Genomic DNA, 15,394 nt, shown 5'->3' on the forward strand with positions numbered 1-15,394 from the left:
GCTCTACAGCCTGCTCTGGCCTTGGGGTAAAGCAAACTGACACATGTGCTCTGAGGTAAGACTCTTTATTGTATACGTGGGGGGTAGCCCCCACTTCTGAGGTAGGGAAGCAAGGTTGCCACAGAAGGTAGTCCCCTCTCGGGTGTCACCCTAAGAATGAAGTATGGGTGACCACTCAGCAGTGGATTAGCCCCCTACCAAGCTGCTGACTGCGAGACCCCATGCCCCAATTCCCTCCACGCCAGAGAAGAGCCCTGCAGTGAGTGTCCCTCCCCACTTCAGAGAGGGGCGCCTTCTGCCTCTTGAAAGCGGGGGTTGACAGTAGTCGTGATGGCGCTCTTGTAGAGAGGATTGTTGTCCTGGGGAAAGAAGTCGGAAGTGATGAGGAAAAGTCCCAGGACTCCGATTTTATCTAGTACTAAGAGGCCAGCCTAGAACTTGGGCAGGAGGACCCCAGGAGCTGATGGGAATTAGCAGAGGAACCAGAGTAAGCCCACAGAGGGGGGTAGGCCAGCAGCGGGGCGGCTAAGTAGAACGAGTCAGGGTGGAGGGTGCGACGGTGAGGCAGAAAGCAAAGCCCACCTAACCAGGGGAAGCAAGGAAAACCCCACCCAGTGGGGTAGCGGGCAGCCTCACCTGCTTCCAGTGGAGCTGCTGCTGCTCCTTTTCAAAACGGCTGTATTCTCGGCGGTCGTAGATTTCCACTGAGAGCCGATAAGCCAGGACCAGTCCCAGTCCCACGACCACGATGCCCCCCACACAGCCCAGCACGATGATTTGGGTGTGGTCTGACCCCTCTATGGGAAAGAAACAAGAGAGGGCCTAGGAATTGATCACCAGTTACCCACAGCGTGTCCAGCCTCATCCAGCCTCCCCAGACCTGCCTGTCATTGAAAACAAAGGGAACCTCCACAGGGTCCAAGGTTATCCCAGTGCTCAGGGCCTTAGCCTTGTCCGTTTGGTCCAGCACCTGCACTTCTGCCTGGATTCATTAGCTCCGCTTCAACCCCCAGCCTGACTTCCCATTGTCTTTACCTCCAGAGTTCTGAGGCCCTACCCATTAAACTTCCAGGGCCCCATCTGGCATGTCCACAGCATCCCTGCCCACTTACTTTCTGGGGGTCTCACTCTCAGCATGACCCTGCCTCCGGCTTCATCCTCTGCCAGGAAGAAGAAGAGCTGGTTGTCGTGGGTCCTCTCTTTGCACCAGCCATCATCCAGGATAGGGGCCAAAGCCAGAGTCACGTTGGCATGGGCACACGCCAGGCTGCAATTCACGGCCAGAGGACCAGTCCCAAAGGCGCCACACTCCGCGCAGTCCCTGTCCAGCGGGTGCCAGTAAGTTACCAGCTGGACAGATGTCACCCAAACCACATGCAGAAAGAGCAGGTGGGTGGGAGGGGCTCAAGGAGCCCTGTGCCCCTGTTCCCAAGGCGCAAGGCCTGAGGGCTCACCTGTGTCTCTCGCATGGCGTCTTGCAGCCTGAGCACTGATCACATAGGGCACCGTAATAGCCATCCAAGCACTGGCAGCGGTTGCAGTTGCAGTATCCATGCCCGTTGCACAGCCCTCCCTCGGGACTGACACAGTTGTCTGTGTCCCCGCTGCATTCGCATGCTCTGCCCGTGCGATTGGCGTGACAGTGACACACTCCACATTGGCAGCGGCCAAAGCCTGAGGCAGAGCCACGCGCAGGGTGACAGTCATACTCCCCACAGGCATTGGACATCACGTGCCACCACAGGCTGCCTAGAGCTGACCTGTTCCTGTGCATCCAGTTCCCTCTCAAGCGTGCCGGGTACCCTCCAACCCCTACACCAGAATCTTTGATTCCTCCCCTTAGTGCAGAGAAGTTCCCACAGCCTGAACACCCTTGGGGAAGCCACTCTGACCCCGTCCTTCTCCCCAAAGTCTCCAGGTACCTCCACAGAGGATTCCCTCATGTCGCTCACAGCTGGCATCATCACATTCGCACAGACGTCCAGAGCTCTGTCCACTGCAGGTGCAGCGTCCACACTGGCACCGTCCCCTCCCACTGCACAGGGGCCCTGTGCCATTGGGGGCTCGGCACCCAGATTCCAGATCCAAGGAGGACAGCTCAGCCTCAGAGCACTCACAGAGTCGACCCAGGTGGCCAGGGACACAGCTGGGAGGGGAAGGCAGGGGAGGGAAAGGGGAGTCATAGATTTTGACCATGCCTTGACCTGCCTTTCCCAGAATCCTCTAAACCCAAGATCTCAAGATAGTTGGAGAGCCGCCAGCGGCTGACAGGAGGCCAGAATATAATGGAGCACCAAGGAGTATAGAGGGGGTCGGGGGGGTGGTTCTGGTGGAGGGGAGGGTTTGGCATTTCTGAGAAGCTTCAGGAGGTGAAAATCAGGGTGGAGTCTTGGGATGTCTAAGAAAAAGATGTCTAGAGATGCCAGTGGGAGGAGGGAAGGCAAGGGAGGAGGAATACAGGGGAGCCATATAGGTGAAGGGAAGCAGGAGGCCCTCACCTGCACACCCCACATTGTAGGTGCCCCTTGCCGTCACTGCAGTGAGGAGCCTGGAGCTGGGTGTCACTGCAGTTACAGTCACACAGTGTATGCAACTCCACAGTCAGCTCCTCTGAGAAGCCGCGGGCTCGGAACCTCAGCAGATGGGGCTCTGGGAGGCAGTGGGTAGCTTGGAGAGTAACCAAAAAATTCACCTGAGGACAGGGCAGGCGGAAATCAAACTAAGATCACGTGCACTCCTGTATGTGCACGGGCACACACCAAACACACTGGTCATCCAGAGCCCTACTTCCTAGTAAATGAAGGGATAGGGTCGTGCTAACACCCACCTCCTAGAAACACTCCTGAGCAGGCTGCTCGTTAAAGCGCCTCAGAAAGGATGGGTGGAAGGCCACCCCATGCTTTTTGCTTTGCTTCCTGGGCCTGTCCTCCGTCTCTCCCTGCCTGCTCAATTTCCCACTCCCACCCCCACGCCCTTCCTTCTCACTGTCTGGTTGATTCGGACGTGGTTGCATTGGCCCCTGTCACCAGCCTCATCCTGTCTCTTCTCAGGACCCCCACACTGAGAATCGTAAGAGATGTGGACCCCAGGAGGGAGTAGAGAGCGTTCATGTTCAAGGGTCACAGTGGATGATAGGCTCTGTGGAAAGGGAGAGAGAGTATCCATGTGAAGGCAGGATTCCAACCCCACCTCATGCCCTCTCCAGCTGTTCCAAATCCTGCCAGAAGCCTGCCCTCAGCCCACCTGGGCACTCCTTCCATTCTGCCCAGTCAGGAGGAGTTTCTGCAGGAAGGACCCGTGATAACCTTGAGTGAGAACACAGAATCCAGAGGCTTCTAACGCAGCATTTCAGTGCAGCTGCAGCGAAGGCCTGCTGGGGGCCGGGCTGGCCAGCACTGTAAACATGCAGTGGCTGTGTTTTTCAAACCCCAGATCAGGACACATAACCGGTGTGCATACAAGGTCTAAAGGGCAGATTCTTTCAATTGAGTTTGTCCTGGGAAATTTGATATTGTCTCAGATTTTCTTGCCATGGGTTTGGAACATGGTCCGTCTTATCAAGAAGGCTACAGTCTAGTTGCAGAGATAAGACCTAAACCCAAGAAACCAATTTTTATGGTTCCTTCTACCTGTAAAATTCTATGGTTCCTGTGAAGAGTATCTCCGAATTATTTATAAGCTTAGTGAAGGCAGTCTCCAGATGTCACATTCTTTATGTACAGACTGACTGGGGGACAAGTGCCAGCCGTTCCATCTGTTATCTCTGTGACCTTGGGCAAGTCACTTAGCCTCCCTGTGTCTGTATCCCCATCGATAAAATTGGAACACTAGTTTCCAAGCAGGGGTTTTAGTGGGATAAATAAGACAGCAAACAGTGTGTGTACTCGGGACAGTGCTTGGCATGAAATAAAAGCTCAATCAATGTTAATTCCCTTCCTTGCCCAGAGCAGGGCTCCATGCTCTGCACAAATCAGGCACTTAAGGTTTATGAATGCAAGACTGACTGAGTGAATGAGCTATTAATGACAGCCACATGCAGACTGTAGGTAGGAGCTGTGGAGTGTTACACAAAAAGTGACCATCCCCTTTTAGTTCCGCCACCCCACCTAAGGGTCCCTTTCCATCTTTCCCCAGTGCCCACCCTCCCCCTCCCCCTGCCCCCACGCTGGCCCCTCACATTATAAGCATCCATGATGAGCTGTACCACATTGCTGGAGTCCTCACTCAGCTCCCCCACTGCGGACTTGGGAATCAGCTTACTCAGCTCCTGCAGCGTGAGGAGTTGAGGGAAATGGTGGGTCACAGCTCTAGGGAAATAAGCTTCTGGGGCTCTGGAAGGAGAATGGGCCTGTGAGGGAAGTGAGAAAGGCTGGGAGTGGGAGGGTTTGGCATTCAGACAACTCTCACCTGGTAGACAGGCAGTGTGGCACCGGTGACAGCAAAGATGGGCTGGATGTTTGCCGCAGAGAGGGCCTGGGCTACCTGACCCACGGAGGGGTAGTCCTGGAGCAGGGAGTCAGGACAAGGTGAGCACCCCAAGTCCCCCTCACAACACGCAAGGTACCCTCAACCCAGGAAATCCAGGGTTCCACCAGCTAGAAGAGCCCTGGAGGCTTGGCAAGGAGGAGGGAAGGGCCAGGGAGTGGAGTGACTTGGGTTTGTCTGAGCAGTGGGGGGACGTGGAGAGGAGGAACTTCTGGGGAAGATGGCAGGGTGGTCATCACCCGTAAGGACAGTGAGGTTGGAGGGTGGGTTCCTGGGAGGAGAGGAGGTGTGGCTCTGCTGGAGCGGGGCAGGTGAGGGTGGCAACTCACAAACTCTGGGCTGCGACTGTAGAGGCCATTGCTGTCCAAGTGGCAGTGCCCGTCGCTGGGCATGAAAATGCCACCTAACTTGCCATCCCCAGCTGTGTGGAATGTGTCATCTGAAGTGAACACCAGTAGCCGGGACACATTTCTCCAGCCAATCTGCTCCTGGAGTGGGGTTGGGGGGTAGGCTGTGCACTTGGGCATGGATGGCCCTTGAGCCACCCCCGCCTGCTCTAGGAGCAAGGATTTGGCCAGCCTTGTTCTGGTCAGTTTGTCCAGCCCCCTGTCTCCAGCTCCCTGCTTCTCCCCAGCCCTTCAAACAGGGTTGCTGCTAGTGGAGGCCGTCTTGTGAATTAGAAAAACACGCCTCGGGACTTCCCTGGCGCTCCAGTGGTTAAGACTTTGCCTTCCAGTGCAGGGGGGTGCAGGTTCCATCCCTGGTTGGGGAGCTAAGATCCCACATGCCTCGTGGCCAAAAACACCAAAACATAAAGCAGAAGCAATATTGTAACAAATTCAAAAAAGACTTTAAAAACAGTCCACATCAAAAAAAAAAAAAAGGAAAACATGCCTCTTCCTCAAGACATTTTACTCCAATCCACCAGCAAATTGTCAAAATAGATATGCAAACTACAGAGACTATAATACAAAGACCACCCCCTAGAATTGTGAACTGCATAACCATTGGTGGCCATCTTGGCCCCAAGCAGCCCTTCAGACTCAGGGCCCTTCCCCGCCCCCTCACCTGGCAGAGGGCAGCCTGCAGAATGGCATCAAAGCCACCTTCAGGCGAGTCCAGGTTGCCGGACACGCTCTGGCGTCCCACCTCCCGTTCGAAGGCCTTAGCATCCCGGGTGAGGGGTAGCACATGGTGAAAGCTAAAGGGCGGCTGGCAGCGCTCCAGTCGGGTGGGGCAGGGGTGGCGAAGCTTGGAGGGCACTGTGCTCACGAAGGGCAGCACCATTTTGTCCACGAAGGAACCAAAGCCTGGGAGGAGGAGTCATGAAGACAGTGGCAGAAGTCACTGGACAGCAACAGGATGCAGGACGGGGGGGGGGGGGGGGGGGGCACTGCTGAGGACTCAGGAGGGGAGTCCCTGGGAAGTGGGGGGTGGGGGGGACAGTCATAGCGGAGGTGATGGGAGAGGGTGCTCCTAGAGGGCCGGGACCCAGGACCCAGCAGGGGCAAAGGGGTGAGAGCACATGTTCAGGGAAGTGGAGGATAGAGATGAGGGCACAGCAGTGGGCAGGCAGGGGGTTGGTTAAAGCTGGGGAAGAATGGACGCGTGTGCGGTGTAGCAGCAGCATAAGATGAAGGAGGGGATCTAGAACAGGAGAGGGATGAGTGCAGAATGCAGAATGTACAGCAGGGATAATGGCATTTAGACCTTGTCCAGGAGACACGGGCCTGAGAAGTGGCACCAGGGCAGTGTCCAGGTGGGTGCGTCTAGGGCACTGTCTGACCCTGGGAGCTGTCTGAACACAGTCTCTCCAAACTGAAGGCCTCAGTTACCCTTCCAGTAAAATGAGGGGTCCTATTGGACAGTCTCTCAAACCCCCTCTAGCTCTGACTTAGAAGATAGATGTCTTTGGGGAGAGATGTCAGGAACCCGTGGCCTGGCCAGGTCCATTAAAAACCGGGAGAGGGCACAGTGAATATTCTGCCCCTTCATTTCTATGCCCCACATAACCGGCTGGCAAAAAAAACTCAGGGCAGCTACTCACCTGAGTCTCCCTGCTCTTCCCTTGAGAGCATACTTTCACTTAAGTAAACCCTTGCCTTACTTTCTTGAAAAAAACAAAAAAACGGGAGAGAGCAGGTGGGGCCCTTGTGTGCCCTAGACATTGGCAGAAGCTAGGGTGGCGGTTGGTTAGAGGCAGAGGGCCGGCAGGTGCGGGGCAGGGCTCCGCTGGGCTCACCAATGCGCACGGAGTGGGTGACTTCCTGCAACCTCACCAGCAGCGCGTGCCCAAGCTGGCGCACGCGCTCCAGGTCGTCCTTCATGGAGTAGCTCAGGTCCATAAGGTAGTACAGGTCCACAGGGTATCCCTCGGCTCGAAGGAAGCGGACCCGGAGCTGCTGGGGCTCTCCTGGGGGTGGAGGTAGTGGGGAGGTCGGTGGGGCGCGGTGGAATCCCAGCCCCGGGCCCGGCGGCCCACCACCCCCTAACTCACCTGGCCGCAGCGTGACCCGGACCCGCTGTGGTGCCAGCTGGGTGGCCCCCTCGCCGCGGGTGCCCTGGCTGAGCGGCTCGTCCTGCAGCACCTCCTGCCGGCCGCGGGGCTCCTCCAGCTCCTCCGGGGGGCAGCCCCGGGTCAGCAGCTCCTCTCGAAGGGCACAGCGCCGCACCTCCGCCTCCCCGGACGCCGTGAAGTTCTGCGCCGCAAGGGGAAGCGCGTCGGGACCCTAGTCCCCTGGACCCCTCAGCCCTGCTCCCAGAACCACCCTGGCATCCCGGCCACTTCCAAGCCCTCCCCTGTCAGGCAACTCTCTGGCCCCCCCCCCCCCCCCGATTCCCTCCCCTCCCTTCCACAGCTACCCTTTTGTTTGTTTGTTTGTTTTTTGCGGTACGCGGGCCTCTCACTGTTGTGGCCTCTCCCGTTGCGGAGCAACAGGCTCCGGACGCACAGGCTCAGCGTCCATGGCTCACGGGCCTAGCCGCTCCGCGGCATGTGGGATCTTCCCGGACCGAGGCACGAACCCATGTCCCCTGCATCGGCAGGCGGACTCTCAACCACTGCGCCACCAGGGAAGCCCCCACAGCTACCCTTGAACGCCGTCCTTTCTTCCTTGTCAGACCCCACTTCCTACAGCACCGCTCCTTTTCCTACCCTTATCTGGATGCCCCCTTTCCCCAGACACCCTACCTCTCCACTCCCCCAGTGCCACAGACTTCCGGTTGAGATCTCAGGGACCTCACTGCCATTAAAAAAGGAGGAGCCTGACCTCCTAGTCCAACCTCCCCTGAATGCTCAGGCCAAAATGGGAAGGGGGTCAGACTAAGACCCACAGTCCCTGGGAAGGGGAAGGATAGGGACAGGAGAGAACCCCCCGCTCCCCCTCAATGTGTCTGGTACCCCTGGCACTGGCTGGGAAGCCACAGGGGGAGGAAATGGTTAGAGTGGCTTCTCAGCTGAGCCGGGTGCCAGCCTCTGGTCGGGGGATTGGAGGAGACAGACATATACCCAGCTGTCCCAAGAGTCCCTGCCTGGCACCTCTGGCCTCTGCCTCCCACTGACTCTGAGTCTTCCCCTTCCCGGCCTCCCAGATTCACTATGTGCCTTTCCCCTGGACCCACTCAGTTTTGTAGCTCGGCCTCCTAGTGACTGTGCCCTCATTTCTTATCTCATCTAACTCTCCATCTTCCTGTGAGAGAGACAGTTCTGCCCCACCCTCCAGTTCAGGCGCCCCTCGTGCTCTGCTACACCATGAGCCCTGTCTCTTTAAGGCATAAACAAAAGAACAGCCTGGGGCTTCCTTGGTGGCACGGTGGTTGACAGTCCGCCTGGCCTGCCGATGCAGGGGACACGGGTTTGTGCCCCGGTCCGGGAAGATCCCACATGCCGCGGAGCGACTGGGCCCATGAGCCATGGCCGCTGAGCCTGCGCGTCCGGAGCCTGTGCGAGAGGCCACAACAGTGAGAGGCCCGCGTACCGGAAAAAAAAAAAGAACAGCCTGGGACTTCCCTGGTGGTCAAGACTCCCTGCTTCCAATGGAGGGGGGTGGCACTGGTTTGATCCCTGGTCGGGGAGCTAAGATCCCACATGCATTGCATGGCCAAAAATTAATTAATTAATTAAAGTTTCCCAAAAAATTAAAAAAAAAAAAAAAAAACAGTCTTGTTTGACCAGCCAGGGAGACACCCTCTCCGCAGCATCCTTCTTGTCACTTAGGTAGCTCAAGCCTTTCCCCCAAAGCCCACAGGCTTCCAGCTCCTTCCTTTCTACCCTCCCAGTCACAGGCTGCTACATACCTAGGAACATGCCCCCCCCCAACACAGATCCAGAGACCCAGTCACATACTTTCTGCAGTGGACTGACCCCCAACATGATGATATTTGGAGATGGGGCCTTTGAGAAGGAATTAGGATTAGATGAGGTCATGAGGGTAGAACCCTCATGATGGGATTAGATCCCTATAAGAAGAGACACCAGAGAGCTTGTCCGCAGCCCATCTGCAAGCCAGAAAGAGAGTTATCACCAGGAACTGAATCAGCTACCACCTTGATCTTGGATTTCACATCCTCCAGAACTGTGAGAAATAAATTTCTGTTGCTTAAGCCCCCTAGTCCGTGGTATTTTGCTATGACAGCCCAAGCTGACAAATACACGTTCTCACATGTACACCCACAAAAGATCCCTCTCCCTAGACACAAGCGTGAGTTCCAGCAGGAACATTTGCTTCCTCCAAATTTATGGTCACAAGTCTTCTCCACATATACACAAATACATAGATACAGACATAAACATACATGCGCAGGAACCTCGAGTGCACGTGTATGCACACACACACACACACGATCACAGACAGGAGTCCTATGTGCACAAACTCAGTCACACACAGAACTACAGAGTGCACCCAGAAAGTCACACACGTACCCACACAATCACACTCGTGTATCCAGGCTGTACACACACATACACTCGGTTCAAAGGCCACAGGCCCATCTTTACCAGTTGCTTGCACCATGCACAGCTCGGGTGTGAGAGGATGCACTTTTGACAGGAGGGAGCTGGCTGGCAGGACCCTGGTAGGGACAGCCCAGGATCCCCCCATTCGGTGGTCTCCTGTGGGGATGAGCTCTTGACGTCCAGTTCACTTTCACCTCTGCTCAGGGCCAGCAGGAAAACAAGGACCATTGACAAAGCCACCATGGTCTGTAATAGGATATAAAGGGGGACATGTGGGTCCTCAGCGAGGACCCCCAAGCTTTCAGCCCTCTAAACTTAGCCTGTGGTCGTCCCTCTCAAAACTCTACCCCAACTCTTTATCTGTCCCCATAGTTTCACTTCCCCCTGTGGATTCAGCAGTTTCTTCAAAATGGCAGGAAGGGGCAGATCCCAGGCTAGGGTAGGAGCCTTGGAAAAGACCCAACCCTCCTGCATGCAGACTTCATGAGGCCAGAGTGGGCAAAATAGCCTAACTAAGAGTCTGGAGAGTGGACCTGGAGGCACTAAGGTCTGCACGCAGGTCTGTTCACCAAGATTCCAAGCCATAGTGGAAAGAGAACCAAACAGGAAACAGACCAAGTCTGGTCCTGCCTCAGTCACTCACTGGCTGGTGTCAAGTCAGATTTTCTCTCTGAGCCTTAGTTTCCACAACCGTAAAGTAAGGGAGTTGAAAAAATAATCTGACAGCCCTTCTAGCTTTCATAACCTTGGATTCTAAAGGAAGAGGGTCAGGGGCTCTAAATAAGGGGGAAAAGTCAGGGATTAGGAATGAGAGGAAATGAAGCTGGAGCAGATGAGGGAGTACATGCAAGAGGCAGGAAAAGTCAGCTGTAATTAACTGACATGGTAGCAAGAGGAATAAAGATTAGACCATAAGAAGAACTGTCTAAAGGTCTGGGATAATGGAGGAAGGAAGGCCAGGTTTGATAAAAATTTCTCTTTCCTGTACATTGCACAAAGGGGATCTAGGTTAAAAATTTGAATAGGCAATTTATTACCATGCTTCAAAAGTCAAAAAGTTAAATCCCAATGGCCGTTTTTATAGAAATGGAAAATCCTAAAATTCTAAAATTCACATGGAATTGCATGAATAGCCAAAACAATCTTGAAAAAGAACAAAGTCGGAGGACTCACACTTCTCACTTTGAAAACTTACTACAAAGCCCCGATAATCAAGACAGTGTGGTGTTGGCATAAGGATAGGCAAATAGATCAATGGAATAGAACTGAGAGTTCAGAAATAAATCCATCCCTTATGGTCAGTTGATTTTCAACAAAGATGCCAAACCATTCAATACAGAAAGAATAGTCTTCAACAAATGGTACTGGGATGACTGGATATCCACATGTAAGAGAATGAAGTTGGACTCCTACCTCACAACATATACAAAAATTAACTGAAAATGGACCAAAGACCTAAGTATAAGTTCTTAAAACTATGAAACTCTTAGAAGAAAATATAGGGATAAATCATCATGATTTTGGACTTGACAATGGATTCTTAGCTATGACATCAAAAGCACAAGCAATGAAGGAAAAAATAGATAAATTGGACTTCATCAAAATTTAAAACTTTTATGCATTAAAGGACGCTATCAAGAGAGTGATAAGACAGGCCACAGGATGGGAGAAAATATTTTCAAATCACATATCTGTTAAGTGTTCAGAATATATTAAAGAACTCTAACAACAACAAAGAGAAAAACAACCCAGTTTTAAAATGTGCAAAGGACTTCGATGTTTCTTTAAAGAAGATAGACAAGTGACTAACCACAGATAAAAAGATGCTCAAAACGATTAGTCATCAGGGGAATGCAAATCAAAACCACGAGATACCACTTCACACCCACTAGAATGGCTGTAATAAAAAAAAATAGAAAATAAGTGTTGAGGACGTGGAGAAAATGGAGCCTTCATACGTTATTGGTGGGAATGTAAAACGGTACAACTGTGGAAGACAGTTTGTTGATTCTTCAAGAAGTTAAAACACAGAATCACCCTAGCACTTGACAATTCCACCCCTAAGGATATCCCTAAAAGAATTGAAGATGGGTGTTTAAACAAACACAAACTTGTGCAATACTGTTCATCGCAGTACCATTCACAGTAGCTAAAAGGTAGAAACAACCCAAATGCCCATCACCTGATCAATGGATGAATAAAATGTGGTGTATCCGTACAATGAAATAATATTTGGCCATAAAAAGGAATGAAGGACTGATACATGCTACAGCGTTGATGAACCTTGAAAACATTATGTTAAATGAACAAAGGCAGTCATGAACAACCACATATTGTACAACTCCATTGATATGAAATAGCCCGCCTAGACAACTCCATAGAGACAGAAAGTAGCCTAGTGGTTGCCAGGGGTTGGGGAGGAGGGGCGGATGGGGAGTGACTGCTTAATGGGCAGTTTCCTTTTGGAGTGAAGAAAAGGTTCTGGAACTAGATAGCGGTCACGGTTGCACAACACTGTGAATGTACTTAATGCCCCTGAATTGTAACCTAAAATGGTTAAAATTATAAATTTGATGTGTATTTTCCCACAATTTAAAAAACCAAAAAGTTAAGATGATAGAAATCTCCCACTCCTATCCCCCATCCACCCCAGTTTCCACACTTAACTTCAAATAAATAACCATCATTTATTATTATCTTTTGTTGCCTATAATCTTTCTAGAGACTTTTAGTGTATATACAGACTAACATGAACACATATATACTCTTCAAATGATAGAATCAAACAATAGAATTCAACAAATGCTAGAATACTTTACACCCAGTTTTGCATCTTACTTGGTTGGACTAGTTTTCTTGGAGTTCCTGCAACCCCAGAAAATAAAGAACTCCCTTGTTCATTTTTACAGCTATATAGATTTCCATCGCATGGATAGGTCATGTTGTATTTAGTCTCTTGTAATGGGAATTTATGTTGTTTCTAATTGTTCACTATTATAAACAACGCTGCAGTGAAAATTCATGGATTTATCATTTCACGTGTGCATGTTGTAGGATAAACCCCTGGAAGAGGATTTGTAGGGTTAATAAATAGGTATCATTTGTAATGCTGGTGAGTAGTGCCAACATAACTGACATGAGCTCCTGAAGGGCTGTGCCCGTTCACGTCCCCATCGACAGTGCATTTGAAAGGCCAGCTAACTCCTTGTCGGGAAGCATCTGCATCCTTGTCAGCCTGGGCCCAGACTTGGTACCAGATGATCTGCACGGGCTGTGGCGAAGGGGTGTGGTGCCAAGTTGCTGACCTCCCCCGTCTTGCTCCCCACCACCTGTGACCTCAGGCGTAGTAGATATATATTTAACAGAGCCTCCACCCTCCCGTGAGAGGCTAGCCCAGGGCTCAGCCTCAGCGTGGGCTCAGCCTCAGCGTAACCTCAGCCTTGTTGGCTCTGCACGCCTGTGGTCGGCGAGGCTGGGGATGCTGCAGCCCAGTTTTGACTCATCTCTCACAGGTGGGGCTCCGGGCCACACTGTCCCCCAGGATAAGAAAGTCCCAGAGAGTTCAAAGGAGTCACTCATCTCCCCTAAAGGGGGCCCTTGGGCTCCCCCCCCAACCCCCTTCTCCCCTCCCCAGGATACGTGACCTGCCACCTGCTTCTCTTAATCTGTCTCTCCCTTTCTCTGTCTCCCCTTCCTAGTCAGAGATCTGATTCCATCTTGCAGCTACTTTTCCCTTCTCCACTTCTTCACAGTTCTTTGTTTTACTTCCTTTCCCACTCTGATCCTAACCGTAGAATGGCAGAAACTTCTATTTCAACCCCCTCTTTTTACAGATGGAAACCTGAATCCCAGAGTGGTGAGTGACTTGCCCAAGGTCCCCCAGCGAACTACAGCAGAGCAGGGACTGACACAGGCCAGGCCTCCCGCTTTGTTTGTTGCTTTCCTCCCCTCCAACCCGGGCACCATCTTCATGGAAAGTTGTGCCTTCTCCCCACCAGCCCCAATGGGCTCTATCTGATCCCCTTTCTCTTTCCTTCTGGCCTTCCTGTATCTTCGCTTCTCTCCCTCTGGGGTTATCCATTCTCCTGGACTTAATTCTGACTCCAATACATACCCCACTGCCCCCTGAGCAGCTGAGAAAGAGAGCATCTCCCCAACCCATCCAGATCTCCCAAGTCAGGAGGAACCCTCTGCTGCCCACTCAGTGTCACAAGGAGGGGACAGAACTGAGCCGCTGAGCCACAGTCTTCCAGGAGTGTGGGATCTGTGGCCAAGGTACCAACCGGGAGGAGGCCCGAGCTGAGCACAAGGCATCAGGCAGCAGGGATGGCAGCTGGGGAGTAATATTGGGAGAAACTTACCTTGTCATAATCCGTAACACACAGCCGGCAAGCAAATGATAGCACTCATGCACCCTCTACCTCCTTTTTCTCTCTCCAGTCCCACTCTTGGGAAACCAACACAAGAGGGATGGGTGGGGGGAGGGAGGGCTTCTGAGACTGGAGGAGGAAACAGGAACAGGAGATCTTGGGAATGCAGAGAGGTCTTCAGAGCCTTTCTCAAGACTCAGCTGAACCCTGGGTGTCTTCAGGTCAGAGCCCTCTTCCCAGGAGGTTAGGACCAGGTGGGGCCTGGGCGGGTAGGAGAGGAGGCAGGAGAGCTGCTGCCCTGGTACTCACAGGTGCGTGCGGAGCAGCCCTTCCTCCCTCCGGTGGTAGCAGCAGCCTTTGTGTACTGATCTGGGAGGCTGCAGAGGAGGAAGTGACACGCCCCAGGGTGGGGGAGACTTGGGGCTGGTGGGGGTGACTGACCTAGGAGAAGGTGGAGCAGATAAGGGTGAAATTGGGCCAAGGGAGTTGATGATACAGGGTTCTGGACGAAGGAAGCAAGGAAGCTCATCTGTTGAGCACCCATTAGGTACTGGATGTATCATAATGTTACAATTCATTCTCACAGCAGCAACCTCATGACATAGGTGTTAACCTCCCTCCAGCCCCCTAATTTTACAGATATAGAGGCTTAGAAGTACAAAGTATTTTGCCCGAGGTCACATAGTTAGCAACTAGATGGTCTGGATTTAAATCCAGGTCTGCCTGCCTCCCAGATTGATGTTCTATTTTCTCATATAGGAACATGACAGGAAGGAAGAAATATGGAGGCAATAAGTACTGTCGGAGGGGGAAATTAGTGACTATTGTTCATTCTGAAAACCTGGTGCCCACTGTCTTACAGTGTGTGCTTAACTACACGGGCTCTGGAGCCAAACTGCCCAAGTTCAAATCCTAGCTCTGTCACTTACTGGTAGTGGGACCCCAGGTAAATTACTTACCCTTCCTGTGGCTGTTTTCTCATCTGTCAAGTGGAACTCATAGCATTATTGTGAGAATTAAGTGAGATTATTCGTATCAGTTGCTTAGAGGAGAACACGGCACTTACTAAGGGCTCGATAAGAGAGAGAATCGGTGGATGAGAAGTAATGGGGGTGGGAGGCTTTGAGAAATTCAAGGACCAGGCAGCTGGGAAGTCGGAGAGACAGGCACAGGGCCAGGCTCGGAGAATGAAGTTGGGGGGCCAAGGAGCCAAATGGTGCCGGGGCCCGGGACGTGGGTGGAGGAGGCGAACTGCGCAAAGCTGAGCACGGGCATGGCAGCTGGAGCCAGGCAAGGACGAGGCTGCAGGGAAAAGAGGCTGAGGCCCACACTTGACCACAGGGAGTTTTGAGAAGGAACTGGATGTGACGTCTGTTCACAGGTCTGTCTCCTCCACCGGCAAGGGACTGACTGAGGCCGCAGGGTCCGTCTCCTAGCAGGTGTTCAGTGAACATCAGATGGGTCGTAGGAGGAGCAACTAGGGAGAAGGGCGTCCTCCTCTGGGTGGGCTCCAGCCACTGGCTCAGACCTCTTGCCCTTCCCCCACAACCAGGGTTGCCATGGCAATGACCCCTCCTTCCCCACA

At 52.7% G+C, this 15,394-nt stretch overlaps 1 protein-coding gene across 4 annotated transcripts; it reads right to left on the reverse strand.

The window, feature by feature from the left end:
• Nucleotides 1–3: 3 nt before the first annotated feature.
• ITGB7 (integrin subunit beta 7) lies at nt 4–14,125 on the reverse strand. 4 transcript variants are annotated; one of them, XM_060024845.1, is made up of 16 exons: nt 14,119–14,125; nt 9,482–9,685; nt 6,983–7,184; nt 6,728–6,898; nt 5,554–5,795; nt 4,815–4,973; nt 4,408–4,503; nt 4,178–4,267; nt 3,244–3,282; nt 2,986–3,138; nt 2,499–2,692; nt 1,923–2,146; nt 1,455–1,674; nt 1,113–1,321; nt 637–797; nt 4–359 (listed from the first exon to the last, which is right to left on the reverse strand). In XM_060024845.1, the coding sequence occupies exons 2-16, from the start codon at nt 9,680–9,682 to the stop codon at nt 279–281; spliced, it is 2,442 nt and encodes an 813-aa protein (XP_059880828.1). In that variant the 5' UTR covers nt 9,683–9,685; nt 14,119–14,125; the 3' UTR covers nt 4–278. The 4 variants fall into 4 exon arrangements, with proteins under 4 accessions (XP_059880828.1, XP_059880827.1, XP_059880830.1 ...); XM_060024844.1 differs by lacking the exon at nt 14,119–14,125 and adding an exon at nt 13,801–14,041; XM_060024847.1 differs by lacking the exons at nt 3,244–3,282; nt 14,119–14,125 and adding an exon at nt 13,801–14,041 and having other exon boundaries at nt 5–359; nt 4,205–4,267.
• Nucleotides 14,126–15,394: the final 1,269 nt, after the last annotated feature.

The sequence above is a fragment of the Delphinus delphis genome, chromosome 11, assembly GCF_949987515.2.
Source record: "Delphinus delphis chromosome 11, mDelDel1.2, whole genome shotgun sequence".
Lineage (NCBI taxonomy): Eukaryota > Metazoa > Chordata > Mammalia > Artiodactyla > Delphinidae > Delphinus > Delphinus delphis.

Coding starts and splice junctions, on each gene's coding strand:
- ITGB7 (XM_060024845.1), bottom strand. CDS start 9,682: ATGGTGGCTTTGTCAATGGTCCTTGTTTTCCTGCTGGCCCTGAGCAGA. Junction 3,139..3,243: donor AGAATGGAAGGAGTGCCCAG/GTGGGCTGAGGG, acceptor CCCTTTCCACAG/AGCCTATCATCCACTGTGAC. Junction 798..1,112: donor GAGAGTGAGACCCCCAGAAA/GTAAGTGGGCAG, acceptor TCTTTCCCATAG/AGGGGTCAGACCACACCCAA.